We start from the raw sequence: 16,906 nt of genomic DNA on the forward strand, positions 1-16,906 counted from the left end.
TGGATTGGTGACACTTATGCACATCATAAGGAAAGCAATGAAATTCATGAAAACAATGGATGCAGGGTGTGGGAGAGTGGGATAGAGCTTGGAAAGAGCAGAAGGTGCAAAATGAGAAAGGAGATGATAGAAGACAGAGAGACCACCAACCTATTTGTCTGTGATGGGAGAGGGATAGGCCTATTGACTCAGCTACAGCACAGAAGATTCCAATGATCTTAAAGGACATGGTTTCCATGGCATCTAACTGAGAAAGATGTGCGGTAGGAGCACCAGCTGAGAGGGGGAGAGCAGTATTTCATCAAGCTGTGGATGAAGACCTTGTAGGTGGACAGGAATACAGGTGTGCCAAGGAAGGACTTTGTACAATGGAAGATGCCAAGTTTGAAATGTGATTTGCCCAAGAAAGATGATGGCTGATAGTGAGACCCAGGAGTTTGAGTGAATTACTTTCCTCAAGAGGATTGGGAAGAAAATAGATGGAAGGGTTTGCCAGATGGCCCTTTTGAATAAAGACAGTGAGTGTGTGAGATTTGGGGACATTAAAAGGCATATTCCAAGTGTCTGACCAGCTCGTGATTCTATCAAGGTCTGCAGAAAGAGAAGAGACTACTGCCTGCATGTCTGAAGGATCGGATGATGGATGTTACAGCAGAGGGTGGAGTCATCAACAAAGAGATAAAGAGGATTTCCAGTCCGACAGATCATTGATGAAGATCAGGAATAGGATTGGGCGCAGAACACTGTCTTGGGGGGGCACTCCAGCCTTGACAGGGAGAGGAGATGAAAGGATTCCGTTGAGTGCCACACGTTGGCTACGATAGTAGTGGAAGTCAGTAAGCCATGCGTGGAGTTGGCATTGTATGCCATAGAGAGTTTGGAGAGTAAGGCAGGATGCCAGATTGTATTGAATGCTTGAGATATGTCAAGAGAGATAACCCTGATCTCATGTCTGATATTGAGGGCCACCATCCATTGTTCGGAGAACAGAAGCAGCATGTGCAAGGAAGAGTGACCTTGTGTGAATCCGAACTAATGGTGCGTGAACAGGCCGTTGGAGAAGAGAAAGGATTTGATGTCTATTGTGATGATGGATTCCATGACCTTGCTGATGATAGGATGTAAGCTGATAGGTCAGTAGTGATAAAGCAGATCAGTTTTTCTTCTTTGTTTATATAATGCTGTGATGTTAGCTGCCTTATCAGCAGATGGTTGATGATGTAGGGGAAATGTTACAGTGAACAGCAGAAAGAGGATGTGCAAGAGCAGCAGAGGAGGTATCTAAGACACATGCTCTTATGCCATCCCGCCCAGTTGGAGAATCAGAATCGAGGGTTGACAGAAACTTTTTCACCTTCTCAAGTGAAAAATACACTGTCTAGGAGCAGTTGGTACAATTGGGAAGGGTAGGAACAGAGGGCGATGGGCTGGGGACACAACATTCGGAAGCAATCACAGAATTGAGGCATTTTGCCTTCTCATGAGCTGAGTCGTCTGTGGTGGCATTTGAGGTGGGGAAGGGATGGAAGGGGAGCACACACCAGAGACAGACTGAACAAGGTGCCGCCAGGTTTTAGAGGAGGGAGACACATTTGAAAGTTCAATTTTGAGGTTAGCCAGATGTTGTTTTCTGGCTCTCCTGAGCGTGGATTTGTTGTTGTGGGCTTTTTGAAATGAACTATGATTGCCTTTGGGTGGATTTGCTTTCCAGGAATAGAAGACCAGTTGTTTCAGAGCAACTGTCTCAACACAGGATTCAGTGCAGCATGGGTGGGAAGAAGTGTAGCAAAACTGAAGATGAGATGGGATGAATCTGTGGATGAGAGAGAGAGCAGGATTCTGTGGAAGAAATCCCAGTCTGAGTTAATATCTGGTACTGGAGATGCAGATCAGTCCTGAAGAGAGATGGCTGCTTGCAGTCCCAGCCAATCTAACTTGAGTGAACTCCTAGTCTCGCCGGCACTGAGGCAGCTCTCTGAGAATAGCCAGAGAGACATTGACTCTCACAAGCATATGATCAGATAAACCAATTAGATGAGAGGAGAGCAGGAGACTTTTGTGAGGAAGTTTGTCATCACCAAGCTGTCATTTCCTGTTCGCACAAGTGAGCGGCCTTGATGGATATATAAAACACACACACCCTTCTCCTTTTAGCAAGAGATGCAAAAATTTAGTGTAATTTATCTTGTGTCCCTGGATCTAAACCATCATTTTAAATTTACCTTGTACATTCACAAGACCCAGATATGTCCCTCCCATCAGTGTTCATAAGCACCCAAACTAGATACAGTGTCTTCCTCAGGTAGGTCCACCTGTAAATCCAGCTCCCACCTAAATACAGCTGGCACAAGTTTTGTGTATTTTCACATCACAAAAAATGTCCTTTGGTGAAGAGATGGTTACCGTTACTTGGTAATGACACATACCATCGTCTTTCCAATCGGAGACGTCCATTAAGTAAATCACCAAGCATGTCATGTTCACAGGAGGCACTCCCACAAGGTTCAAAATCCATGCACAGGTAGCGATCTACCGGTGTTTGTGCTTGTGTAGAAAGTTCTCAAAGACTTTCGTTGTGCAGAGGCACACCCCTTTCTCTCAGGTACTTTTCCAAGTATTTTCGGCTTATTTTAGAAGCTTTGTGAGCCATTTCAGGTAACAGTCCTTATCTCGCGCACACACAATATACTTTATGGTGTCCCAAACATTGCTGTTTCTGGGGGTTTCTGCACATGCGCACTAAGCATTCTGGGGCAGATTACATCATTTTGAAAGCCACATATTAACAACAAGAGATGGAGTTGACCTTTTTGGATTAATAATATGAGGCTGCTTACTCTTCTCTTGCTGCCTTCTGTTATTAATCTTTGTTGTCCTTTTAAATAAATGCTTTGTTTAAACTGTGGAGCATTTTTTTTTTAATCACATCACTTAACTGCCAACATGACATGTGTTTCCCTCCATGATTTTCGCATGCTGATGTTGGTCTAATCACTTTTCCGGTTTTGACAAATGGATAATCTGACAGCTTGGATATACATGTAAATAACTTGTTCATCCTCCGTCATGTTAATTCACTCCACTCCACGTGATTTTTTACGAAACAAAAGTAAAATCGCTCTCCCATTACATGATAATGTGCAACAAAATTGCGTAAACCTATTTAATAAACTAAAATCCAGCCTTTTATTATGCCCTTATTTTTAAATGCTGAAATTAAAACTTTGAAGATTCAATAAAATTACAGGCAGCCTTCTTTTCACGACTTAATGCTATACAATTTATGAATTACTATAATACAAGCACTTTGATATGGAACATTTTATTCACAGTTCCCTTCACAAGCAAATGATTTAATCAGTTTTGATCGTATTTAAAAGCAGAGCATCGCTTTATTGCATATTATTTTAACATTGCACTCTTGTTTTTTTTTATTGTGGATTCATAACCAATTCTGAAAATTAAAAAAACTCCAAAATACACAGCCATGCACACAATGTGTCAAGTCGCAGCCTGCCAGACTGCTAAAATTAGCAATGTGTTGTTACAAAAACAGGGATTTTCATTTATTTTTGCTGAATTGTTTGCAGTTTTAAACGAGGTACAATCACACAGCAATGACAACATTTACAAGGATTGACAAAGAACTTCAACGCAGGAGGAGGCCATTTAGTGAGTCGGCTTCATGATGGACAAAAGCACCGCATGGTATTATAGATTTCAAAAAGTCATGCTCCAAAATAATTGGACAACTGGAAAGGTCTTGTATGATGTCATTATGTGATGTTTGGGAAGTGGCTATCATTATGATTTTGTGGTCAAGGATTTAAATTGTGAAACATAATGTGTAACGTTGTCTAAAACTAGTTACTGCACTCGGTAGAGTGCATAACTCCGTCAAGCTGAACAGTTTACGTTTTGTATTCCACTGATAGGCCGGATTCGATTTGGACCTGAACCAAAATCTAATCGGCTTGTTCTTGTAACCTACCCAACACATCCACGAAGTTTTGTCATAACCTGTTCGCATTATTTTGAAATAACATGCTATACTGCATATCGTTTTTAGCCCCATCTCTCAATATTGAAAAAAATCACTTCAAAAAGAAAAACAATTCTTGCATCTGGATCTGGATCTTCCCCAAAATAAAATCGATTCCGAGCCACCAAGTTTCGGCCGAATCCGTCCATTACTCTTTTAGATATCCTGCTCACAGACACACAGACAGACAGACAGGAGAGAAAAACATAACCTCCACCATGCTTTCACCTTCCTCAAGGGGGCGGTGGGGGCTGGGATCTGCTCGGGGCTTGCACAGCTGTTGAAATGATTCACTTTAAAGAAACACACAAACTGATGAGGAGGGGAATGATTTTAAGACCTCATGTGGGGCGGGGGGGGGGGGGATGGTGGGAAGATTTTAGACACATTACGGTGAGAAGCAGTCATTGTTATCAAGTACTGAACAACCTTCAACACATGCCCTATCGTTTTCACACAGAAACCACACACTTATGCTAAACATTTATTACTGGCATAACTAGTCTATTTTACACCTGTTACCCCCTATCACCATTCCTGCAACAATATGTTTTTGAAGCTAAGCAGGAATTGAATCGTTTCATTATTTTTGCCCTCACACATTCCTTTTTAGGTCATCTCTTCGAGCATGACCTAATAATATGGGTGTCGATGTCCTTTGATCCGTCCGTTCACAATGAAGTTGAAGCGGGAGATCTGGTCATTAGTGATCCTGATAGAGGTCGATGAGACGTCCACGATGGTATGACTTTCAAGGTCACGGAAGGTCAAGGTCAAGGTCACGAGGCCTTTGAAGTTGCGAAAATGACGATTTTCAAATTCTATCTCCTCCGCCATTTCTCAAGCGATCTTGAATTTCATTGTAGCATATGAATCTATGGGACAATATCTAAATTTTGTCAGGCCGGATTTTCGATATTTGCTTTCGTTTTCATGTCACGTGACTTCAAAGTTGGCAAAAAATGCGAAAAGGACGATTTTCAAAATCTATCTCCTCCTACATTTCTCAAGCGATCTTGAATTTGATTGTGGCATATGAATGTATGGGACAATATCTAAATTTTGGTCGGGACAGATTTTCGAATTTCGCTTTCGTTTTCGCATCACGTGACTTCAAAGTTTGCAAAAACTGCCCTACCTTCAGGAGGCTATATATTCTCTACTGGGCATGGTAAAAGTTAGTGAATGGTGTCATTGCATAGCAGCTGACCTTGTATATTTATACATTTTCCGCCAAAGGTGCAAAAGTTTCAAAACCCGAAATGTAAACGTCGGCATTTATTTTCAAAATAAAATTTTGTGCGCGCGCGCCAAAATACTGAGTCATCTTTAACCAAACTGCGCAGTTCGAGCTGCGCAGTAGAACTGCGCAGTAGTCATCAGTCATAACTGAACATTGAGAACTTCTGGTATTATAGAGATGACCGTCACCCCCACACGGGGTAATTTTTTAAAAATTATTTTACATTTTTAAAATGTCATGAGGTGGAAAAACAAAGGTTATACAGCAATCCATTGAAATTTACTAGTGAAGACACAACCAACGATCAAATTGTGGTATTATTTGACGAAGTACAATTTACATAGGGGTCTAATGATGTCAAAATGTCTACATAACCATAAAATCCATTTCTGGAGTGTTCTACAATGTAATAAACAAATAAAATAGACATAAAATGCCATAGCACCGTTGTTTTAGTAATTTTGCTGAACGTCGTTAAAGGGCTAGCCAATATTTATGTACAACTAAAATAGCTGCCAGTCTACCAGTCGTCCATCTTTGATCAGATCACAAAATAAAGAGAGGTGCACGTGTACGCCATCATGCACTGTGCCTGTGCCAAGTTTGAACAAAATCGGACCATGCATGTCTGAGAAATGGTTGGGGACACGTTTAAGTAACAAAATGGCCACCAGTCGGCTATCTTGGATCTGATGTAGAAAAATACATGACGTGCTTATGTCGGCCATCATTCATTATCCAGATGCCAAGTTTGAATAAGATCGGTAAATGCATGTCCGAAAAATGGTTGAAGACGTGTTCGATGTTGGCCTGGTGTTGGCTTCAGGGTTCGGGTGGTGGGCTTGGGATGCTCCAGTCCTGAATTCAAATCCAACTTGGCCATTACTACCAGGTGGGGTTGACTCAGTCTGTCATCCTTATAAGGCTGGCAAAATGAGTTCCAGCTTGCTGGGATGATTGAGCCATTCGAGTATCCTGTGTCGGAGTGGCGACCTGTCCAGGATCGTGCCCATCAGCCCAGGAGACTACTTTGGCAGCACTGATGATCTGTACAGAGTATGGTCTCAATGGATGGATGGATTGTAAGTGTATGCAGTGACTCCTTTTCAAGGAGTGTTCTTGCATTCATGTGCCATTGTGCTCATCAGTTCTTTTTTTCTAGGAGTGCCATTGATCACACTCCTGGGAACGTATTTGTGTAACTATGTATGCCTGTGTTTGGAAAAATTGTTAAAATCAGATATTTTGGTCATGTTCACCACTGAAAGCAAGCGAAAATTGGTACAAAAGCCCCTCGTCTTTTCCTCTTCCGCTATGCATGAGCAGTCAGCTATTTATGTTGTTGTGATTTTGGAAGAACCCGGGGAGTACGTTCAACACGTAAAGGAACTTTGTAGTTTAGATATCCCAGTAGTAATTGGACAACTGGAATGGTCTTCTATGATGTTATTTGGGATGTTTGGGAAGTGACTGTGTTTATGATTTTGTAGTCAAGGATTTAAATGGTGAAACATAACGTGTAACGTTGTCTAAAACTAGTTACTGCACTCTGTAGAGGCATAACTCCGCCAGGCTGAACAGTTTACGTTTTGCATTCCACTGATAGGCCGGATTCGATTTGGACCTGAACCAAAATCTAATCGGCTTGTTCTTGAAACCTACCCAACACATCCACAAAGTATCCATGCAGGCCTGCAGATGACCTTTCCCCTCACATCAGTGGACAGGGAAATGTGTTGTGGTTGTATAGCAGCTATGAATCCCCTTTGTAGCTCTTCTCTCAATCCCTTTTCTTCTTATATCCCTTATAACCTCTTCTCCCACCATTCCTAATCTCTCTCTCATTCTCAGCACCTCATTACAGTGCATCCATACACACAAACAACATGCTTTACATTACATTACAAATCCAATAGTCATCGGGGGTGTGAATCTCTTCAATGGGAGAAAGCACCAGAACATCCAGGAGTCGATGGAGCAGAAAGGAACACATATGGGCGGGGTCATCGGATTATGGTGTCCCTGAGCCGGGAGTTCAACCAGTGAGCATGGCCTGGCAGCAGTGTCGCTCCAATGCAAAAGCCTCGCCGTGAGGAACAAGCTGTGCTGGGATGATGGTCGGCACTAGGCCATGCCCCGGCTCAGGGCTTGGAGTCGCATACATCCAGGGATCAGACAGAGCTGAAGGAGTCCTCCAAGAATGAGCCAAGTGAGCACAGGTAAAAGTGCAGATCGTCTTTGGAGCGAGTGATCGACCCAGCCGTGGAGCGAGTGATCAAACCAACCACAGAGTTATTTTCCCGGATAAGATGGCATGTACATACTGACTTACATGATCTTTCTCTTGCGATCCCTTTTTCCAATCGTTCACTTGGAATGCACAACGAGTTATCAATGATTTCCCTTCGACTCGCTTAGAGCAAGGGTCTCTTCTTCTTCTTCTTCTTTCGGCTCGCTCCCGTTAGGGGTCGCTACAGCGGATCAACCGTCTAATTCGTTTTGTTGTCTGCATAATGATTTGGCATAGGTTTTTACGCCGGATGCCCTTCCTGACGCAACCCTGGTCGTCTCTTACGACACACAGGGATGTGGTACACCTATTCTAACCGGGGCATACACCGGGCCCAGTACAACTGGTACTCATTTCGCCGACCTCGGAAGGATGGCAGGCTGAGTCAACCCCCTGGTGTTTTTGACTTGGTTTATATATACATATATACATATACATATACATATATATATATTAATTCAGTGTCCCAACGGGGCTTGAACTCAGGAGCGTTTGGGTCCCAAGCCACTGCCCTAACCACTGCGCCAACACCAGGCTTTCGCTTAGAGCAAGGGTACTGACACAAATTCACGATTTCCTCAACGCATTATGAAGCATCCACCACATTTCTCCCCACATGGCGCATTACATCACCCCCCTCTCTTGTTTCGTCCCCACTCCCCTTTTCTGGTTGGGACCATGTGAGCCTGTAGGCCTGCGTTGGTTGAGCGAGGTACCACCAACAAGCCCCACCTTGTTTATCTCTCTGCCTATCACCCTTACTTGTCTAATTTTCTGGAATAAATGAGGCACCGATATCCATAGACCTTTCCATGCATTCACCACTCTGAATGAAAGACCCCTGCCTTACTACCATCCGAACTCTCCTCTTCGTTACTCTTAAACTCTGGCCCCTTGTACTGGAGCATTTATGACTTATGTTCTGCTCCGATATTATTTTACACTTTATATACTCATGGTTGTTATCATGATGCCATAAAATCATTTAGTGTATACAATTGTACTGACTTCATGTGGGATTATGTGGGATTAAGCGAGTATGTTATCGGCAACAGTTGACACACACACACACACACACCAGCGGGGTCATTCTTTATTTAACAGTGTTCGGATGTGAATGAATATGGGCAAAAGGTATATCAGCTAGGGTCTTGCATGATGAAGGACAATTGAGTGACACGCCTGAGGGACTCCGGGCATGTGTCAACTTGCCGAGAGAAGACTGGGTGTGTGTGGCCATGTGATTGTTCCTTTGTAGACATGAGAGGTTATACTTGGATAAAGAGCATTAAAAAAAACATTCACCCTGAGTATGATTCAGTCGTCATTCATCCCCATGGCTCTCCATCGCTGCTGTGTTGGCTGTTGATGTTGCTCACTCTCCTAGTTTTCTACTGAGATGAGGACATCAGCCGAAGGGATCTCCCATGAGTTAAGCATATTTATCTGTGGATGCTGCCAGTGTACCAGCCACATCACTTGAAAGCCTGATTTGTCATGGTGTCGGTCTTGGGACTGGGCTTTTTCCACTCTGCTGTGTCATTGGAGTTATGGGGCGTGTGTCCTTTGTTCAGGGCATACTGTGTTGTTTTGTTTTTTGCAAGGGTTTTGTGATTCCGGGGTTCCATCCTTTCTGCAAGTTGGTTGCCAATAAACCAATAAACCGCCAATAAACCTAGCACCATAACAGTTGAATCAAACAGTGCCTTCATTTCAATAATAAGTTATCTGCCTTACAAATGACTCACTTATGAAAATTGACATGTGTGCCCAGCAGGCAAAATACTGTTGCGGCTACGCGGTCACGGGGGCACAACGAGGGAGCGGATATCCCTGGTTTCTCCCCAGACTCACTGGGAATTGAGGCCGTTGCACACAAATAAGTTTGTGTCGTGGCGGATCGTGAATCAACCACAAACGCCAATAATTTAACCACATGACCCAGTGTCCTCCGTCTGACTACCATTTAACTGGGAACACGTGGTCGCCTTATCGGGGAATCACGCCCTCGATAAGTACTTGCGTTACTTACCATATCAGGTACAGCCGAGCAAAGCTGCCAAGTACGCACTGGCTAATAAGCAGATCTTGGGGTATAACTTTCTGGCTAGGCTAATGTGCGGACCATGATGGACCAATGGAAGAAAAGATGAAAACTAGCTTGGTACATTTATAGCAAAGCAAATTTATTACAACAAAGTGACGAAAATGATGGGTTTATTCGCAAAGATGTCCAGCAGGGGAAAGCAAGAAATTGGTGGGTGCGACAAAAGAAATGGCAAATATTCACAAAAGAAGACACAGTACAGTTACCCCGAATAACTCATAGTCTTATCTTCCATGATACATGACTGGCGCCATCACACCCACACACACCCACACACACCCACACGGAAAATTAGAGGTAGCCCAGCAAGAAAGAGAAAGTTGAGGTGAAGCGACCTCGTGGTTCCTGGGGCGGTCGGTGGACCGGCATAACCCAATTGCTAAGGAAGGGGGAGGAAGGAGGAGAACTGAAGGTTTCTATGGTATGGGAGTGACAGGTGGGAATGCTCTGCAGTGTGTTATGCGGCGTGTTGTAAGAGGAAAGTGTGAGAGGTGTGAGTCAGAAATGCTCTCTTAGTTTGTGCGTCCTCAGTGGAGGAGACATAGATGGGAGAGAAAGATGTGTGAGAAAGACTTTAACGGAGATGCGTGAGGGTCTATAAATGTGAGTATTGGCTGCTGAATGCAGCCAAAAATTGAGCGCCGATGATCTGGGGGTGGTCCTTTCCCATTTTGGCAATCGCTTGCTCGACCCCGGTCTCCTTGCTTGGCTGCTCTGCCCTCTCCTTTCAGTGGTACTGACTCACGGTGAGATTCAGTCAGACGCTTGAGAGGTCTGGTATGACCACCTTGTGGAGCCAGGCCAAAGGAGAAAGCTTGGATGAAGGAGAGAGAAATATCGAGCCAAATTGCTTTTTTTATGGGCCCTGAATGTGGGAAGAGCCAGGAATCGGATCAAATGATCCTGTAGGGATTTCCAAGCAAATCCATTGGCACGTAGCAGTCACCCTGCACCATAGCCACACCCCACCAGGCTTCAGAATCGAAAATGGCTTCATTCGCCCCTGTGCTGTGCCACATGTCGGAGCTCTGTGATTACCATTGGGTGAGAGTCTTCGGAAGTGCTCGCTGGCCCCGAACTTGCGCTGGACTACATTTCAGCGTGGTTATTTGGGGAAACCCCAGAGCTATCCTTACGTCTTTGAATAAACCCCAGAGCATGTTTGCACTTCGAGTTACATGCCAAAACACCCTGATTCTCATTGTCCTTGCTCCTTTGGCATCCTCTGAGACTGTGGTGAGTGTCCAAGCGGTTGATAGCAGCTGCAGCGGTTATAGGAAGGCAAGAGAAGCGTTGTGGAATTCGTGGTGAAGAGATTGGTACAGGTCATCGTAGATGTGGCGTCGTGGTGAAGAGGCTGTGGTCGATGCTTGTAGTTGTGACATTTGTGGTGAAAGCACGGATGTAGGTTGTTGTGGGAATTTTTAGAAGACGTGTAGAGTGGTTATGGTAAACATTGGCATGGTAAGATTTTGGTGCACAGTTTGAATGGATAATGGCACGGGCATGCAAATGAACTTTGCTGTGTCTTCTCACACTCTCGGCATCATTACTTTTGTACATGTGTGCTTGCATGGTTTGTGTATGAGATAGAGGAAAGTCTTCTTCTTCTTCTTCTTCTTCTTCTTTCGGCTGCTCCCGTTAGGGGTTGCCACAGCGGATCATACATTATGATCCGCATACTGATTTGGCACAGGTTTTACGCCGGATGCCCTTCCTGACGCAACCCTGGTCGCCTCTTACGACGCAGGGATAAGGATTGGGTTTCACCATGATTCCGGGCTGCCCTACACCCTCTCATAGCGCGGCCCAGTGCAGAGCACCAGTCCTCAAGCGATCCTCCAACCCAAGCCTCCGAGTATCCGGATTACAGGCGCACGCCACTATGCCCGGTTATGAGATAGAGTAAAGTAAAGGGATGAAATAGAAGACAGAATGGAGGATTGAAGACCTAGCTAGAAGTCCTACGCAACTCATCTTTCCCATTTATCCACGAGACATACAGTATGTAACTAAACACATGCTAATGAAATAACTGTCTTAGGATTGCTATATGTTGGGTGCCATTTCCTCGGAGGAGTGCCGGTTTTACCGAACCGCAACAATACATTTAGATGACATTATCAAACATTGAGCTAACATTGTTGTCTTATTCATCGATATCGTGAGATATTTCGTCATTGAAACAACTTGCTCGGTACTTCTTTGTACATTACACCATCAAGTTCTTCACAAAACGTTTGGTTTTTCTGTATAGCTCTGAATGAAACACCTGCTTTCTGGGACTTAAAATACTCCCTTCGTTGGAATGATAGTGTATGCTGTAAAATTGCTACTTGATCGATTGACCACAAATGAGTACACTCTTCTTTCTCTCAAACTTTCTCTCTCATCAACGCCAAACACATCAGCAGGGATACGATCTGCACGCTTAGCAATTAGTTATATGATGTGCTGCATGAAACAATCCAGGTGTTCCCTAATTTTGTCATCCAGACAACACAATCAGCCAAAACTGCACCAAAGCTCGATATTCCTCCAAACAAAACTGAAAAACGAACCATTTCGGAAACGCATTGAATCCTTTCTTCGATGCGATTTGATCTTTGCTTGGCTTATACAACCTGTAAACCATCAGTGAGAGTGACTATCATGTTCTTGCCAGCTCAAAGGAAACTATAAAAAGTTCTCCGTGTTAATGCATTCGGAAGCGAAAAAGGAAATGGACAGACAAGCACGACAAAGAAAAAGAAAAGGAGGAGGAGGAGGGGGAGCACAGTAAGCTGCAAGAGGGATGGGTGATGAGGTATGGTTAATGTGGGCATAAAAGATCGGGGATGTGAATGGGAGATGACATGAGATCGTAGCGCACGTTCTCCTTGAAGACCTGGAGGGAATTTAACACTCACCTGAAAAACGTTATGAATCTCCCACTTGAGCCACAAAATGTTGCAAATAATTGTTATTTGGAAAGAATTTTGTCAATTGTTGGTTAAAAACGTTGACAGTGTACTAAGACCTGGAGTACACATGCAGCATCAACGTTTTGCATCTTTGGGTTACAGAGTTAAATATAACTATTTGTTGGTGTGCGTTGCCTTTGTGTGAAACAATTTGTTTACCGACCCGACGTGTGGGTATGGAATGTGAATTTGCTGAGGAGGGGATGGAGCTTGGACTGCACATGCACATTTGCCTGAAATTTGCTCCTGCCCTATGCCCTCTTGCTGAGAGAGGTGGAGCTTGCATCCATCTTCTATTCCCCATGTCCCCCATCCCATCCCTCTCCCTTCCACAGATCTCCAAATGTCTCTGTTCCCCACTATTTTGTCCTTCCCACTCCCTCCCCTCTTGTCTCATGCCCCCCTTGATGTGCGTTGTGTGTTAGCTCTCACACGAGCCTCGACAAGGTATACAAAAAAAATAAAAAATTGCAAGCAAGCAAACTCAGTTTTATAAATAAGATAACATCTTCAAAAAAACTATTTCTTTCAAATGACCTGTGTGCTTATTATGCCAACCAAAATTCTCTTCCTTTCAACTCTTTCATGAAGAGGTTAGCCAACTTGACTGAGTGTGGACTGCCAAAGCTGTGCAAAAGGCAGAGCATGCAATAACCCTATCAATCAAATGATATTTGATGCTGATTAATTTTCTGAATGAATTAACTGACTACAACTTGTACATCCTTCATACTTTGCTCATGGCTTTTATCTGGAAAAAGACGCGTCCTCTCGTTGCTGCATCTCAATAGGCAGGATCAAACGTATACGCAATGATTACCCCGAGCTGTGACAATTTACTGGCACACTTTCACGTTGTAAAGAAACGGTGAAGATGTGTATAGTTCGACTTTCTTCCCTCAACATGCCAGCAAATGATCCAAAATTGTTTGATCATTTAAGGTGATTAAAGGTAGGTCAGCAAGTTGTGATATTTGAGTTTATTTTGCCTTGCATTAAGAAACTAGAAGAGCACTCGGTGGAGCGCATAGCTTCGCCAGGATGAACAGTTTACGTTTTGTATCTCACTGATAAGCCGGATCTGGATTCGGACCTGAACTAGAATTTATTCGGCTTGTTCTTGTCACCTAACCAACTCATCCACCAAGTTTCGTCCAAATTCATCCCCAACTTCTTGAGATGTCGTGCTATATGTCGTTATCTCTCAATGGTGAAGAATCACTTTAAAAAAAATTCTCGGATCCAGATCGGGATTCGGATCTTCAACAAAATCGAATCAATTCGTCCTTGTCACACACCCAAACCTGTCCACCAAGTTTTTGGTCCAAAATCCATCCCTAACTTTTTGAGACATTGTGCTGTATGTCATTTGACCCTATCACTCAATGGTGAAAAATCAGTTAAAAAAAAAATTCTCTGATCTCGATCCGGATTCGGATCTTCACCAAAATCTTATCATTTTATCAGTCTCACGTTCAAGAGCTCACCAATTTTCATCCAAATCTGTGCACAACTTTTTTCAGATGTTTTGTTCACAAACAAACAAACGGACAGACAGGGGTGAAAACATGACCTCCATCCACCTTTGGTGGCAGAGGTAAATATTCACTAAACTTTGTTGAATATTTCACCTGCTGTGCCCTTCCACAATGAAAGAGGATTGCATTTCCCTGGAAGAATAAAAAGATATCCTTGGCATAATCTTCAGGTTTCACTTAATGAGCTGTTACAGCAAAACCTACGAGGTATTTGATATTACAAGTTGTTTTATCTGTCGTGAAGGTAGAGGCGAATAGTGCAGTTGACTCGAGAAAAGGTCATACTTTCTGAACGAATACCCTTACAAAGAAAAAATACTATTTGAGCAGCTTGATAATACATTTTCATGATGATGCAGTGCAAAATCTGTTTCTCTTTCTTCCAGGAAGCTTTGTGATCCTGGCCTGACGTCTTTTGAACCGGAAGCACTTGGGAATCTTGTTGGTGGGATGGAATTCCACAAGTTTTACTTTGAGAACTGTAAGAGTAACCATCTGAGCAGCCAAACTAGAGTCCAGACAGTGTGTAGGCTGTGCCTCATGTTCTGTCGGCATCGTTCGTTTTGCATTCATGTGCAGCTAGACTGTGTGCTCGTGTTGGTATGTATTTCGCTTATTTCCCTCGGCTTGCTGTTCTCCTTACCTTTTCATCTTACACTTGATGGCCCACTTCATCTTATTCATTTCCAGATCACCACCTTTCTTTGCTCACCATTTTGCTCTTTAACTTTACTCGTTTCTTCACCAACGCATTGGAACATGATCCATTGGCTTTTTCCTTTTGTTTTCTGACTCACCAGCCTCCATGCCTCTATGAAGACTCAGAGGCTTCACCTCTGGTTTTATCACTACCATGGCAACATCAAGAACAATTTGTAGTTGGGAGAGTCCATAATTGCTAAAATTGCAGGAATCGCAGAGCTTGCTTAGTTTCCTGGGCTTCATCATATATATATATATATATATATATATATATATATATATATATATATATATATATATATATATATATATATATATATATAATGCATATCTCTTTTACTCTGCCTCTCTGGAAGGGTATTTAAGTTCTGAGTGCACATGGGTCTTTTATTCTCTCATGAAGGCTGATGCTATGTTGCTCAAACAGGAGACTTTCTGAGCCTTTACCTCTTTGGCAAAAAATAAATACCTCAAGTTGGTTGTGTTGTTACATTTTCCATTCTGCAGTACTCGTAATTTTACTCATCGCAAGGCCAATGTTGAGAGATCAAAAGGTTAGGTTATGCTTTCATTGTCAAACATCAATGATACTCATGTGCTCAACACAACATGCTTTCCATTAAACTACCACATCATACTCCAGCCTCATCATCACCATCCCCAGGCCCATTACTTCGAGATGTTTACAAGGAGCTTTTTCTTCTTGTGAATCATACTCATTCGAAATTCTTTCACCTTGATCCAACATCCAAAACCCCTGTAGTGTTTGCCAAGAACCACCGGCCCGTGCATACGACTCTGCTTACTCCACATGTGCACCTGCTTGGCGATGAAGCGGCCTGCATCGCCTACGTGTGTCTCACCCAGTATATAGATGCAGGGGGCTCACCACGTTCCCAGCAGGCCGAGGAGACACGAGTCTGGCATCGGCGTGATGGCAAGTGGCAGAACGTCCACTTCCATCGCTCGGGTGCCCCCTCTGCCCCTCCTGCAAAGTGAGAATTCCTCATCACGCCTTACATCTATGTCATATTGCACATTCTGCTCGGCATGACCACAGTCTTCTTGTATCTGCTGCATTTATTCTTGTTTGTTTAATCCTTCGCAATCAAAAATTATCTAATTTGCACTTCTTTTTTTTTTTTGCAAAAGATAGCGTGAAGTTAAGTCAATTATTTTTCTTCTCATTGCTCAGACAATGTTCTCCTCTTCTCAAGATTAAATGGTGGCTCAAGTCAAAGGACTCGTAAATTTATTTTGTTCATAATTTTTACTAATTTTAACCTCCGCGCCTTTACCCATAGAAAACTATTGATGTATCACAACAATTTTGGGCTTGAAATTGGGAAGTTGACCCCGGTACAGGATTTGATCCTGTCTTTGGAGATCCAGGCACCTTCACACATTGAAAGATCCATTCAGTCAGCAATTCTATTTTCAGGTTTTTGTTATCAAGGAGGTCCGGCTTTTTCATTTTACTAACTTGTGTAGATGTTCCATAACATGCAAGAGGAATTGGTTTCACAACTTGATGTTGAAAAGACTCTTCCAAAGAGTATCGTCGTCGCATGTCAGAAAACGTTAAATTATTATTGCAGAATCATTTGAATACATGCTCATGTGCTCACGACGCAAATTGAAATCCCGCTCGATACAATGAGGTTATAATTGTAAGTTTCTTGTTTAAAATATGTATCTTTACCAATTAAAATGATTTATTTCAAAGCATAGAATGATTAATCGATTACAGGGTATAACATTGAATGAAATCAACAGGACGTTTATCGTGGTATGCCAACTGTCGTGGGAAGAAAGGAAAAGATGACATTTTTGGCGTTAATCCTTCGTCAGAGCAAAAGTGTTAACCCTTCGTTGGACCTCGTTTGGTCAGACAGCTTGGACCTAACAGCTTGGTTCGCACCACTCGCTCAACATCCTGTTGATTTCATCCATTGTTCTACCTGTCCGCCAACACAGATCAGCATTAACCTTCACGAGAAAGAATAGTCCTTCATAAATAT

General features: G+C 43.0%; 1 protein-coding gene across 8 annotated transcripts in view; it reads left to right on the forward strand.

The window, feature by feature from the left end:
• LOC147018714 (calcium/calmodulin-dependent protein kinase type II subunit alpha) overlaps positions 1 to 16,906 on the forward strand; it is a 226,493-nt gene that overhangs the window by 206,396 nt on the left and 3,191 nt on the right. For 3 of the 8 annotated variants that reach the window (XM_085898671.1, XM_085898672.1, XM_085898675.1), the window contains 2 exons: positions 14,570 to 14,664; positions 15,649 to 15,880. In XM_085898671.1, coding sequence (XP_085754797.1) covers positions 14,570 to 14,664; positions 15,649 to 15,880 — 327 coding nt within the window. Of the gene's footprint in view, positions 1 to 14,569; positions 15,885 to 16,906 lie in introns of those variants that run through there. The other 5 variants (XM_085898674.1, XM_085898676.1, XR_015062497.1 and 2 more) reach the window with 3 other exon arrangements.

The sequence above is a fragment of the Eptatretus burgeri genome, chromosome 10 (genome assembly GCF_056783735.1).
Source record: "Eptatretus burgeri isolate ZD-2024b chromosome 10, Ebu_testis_v1, whole genome shotgun sequence".
NCBI lineage: Eukaryota > Metazoa > Chordata > Myxini > Myxiniformes > Myxinidae > Eptatretus > Eptatretus burgeri.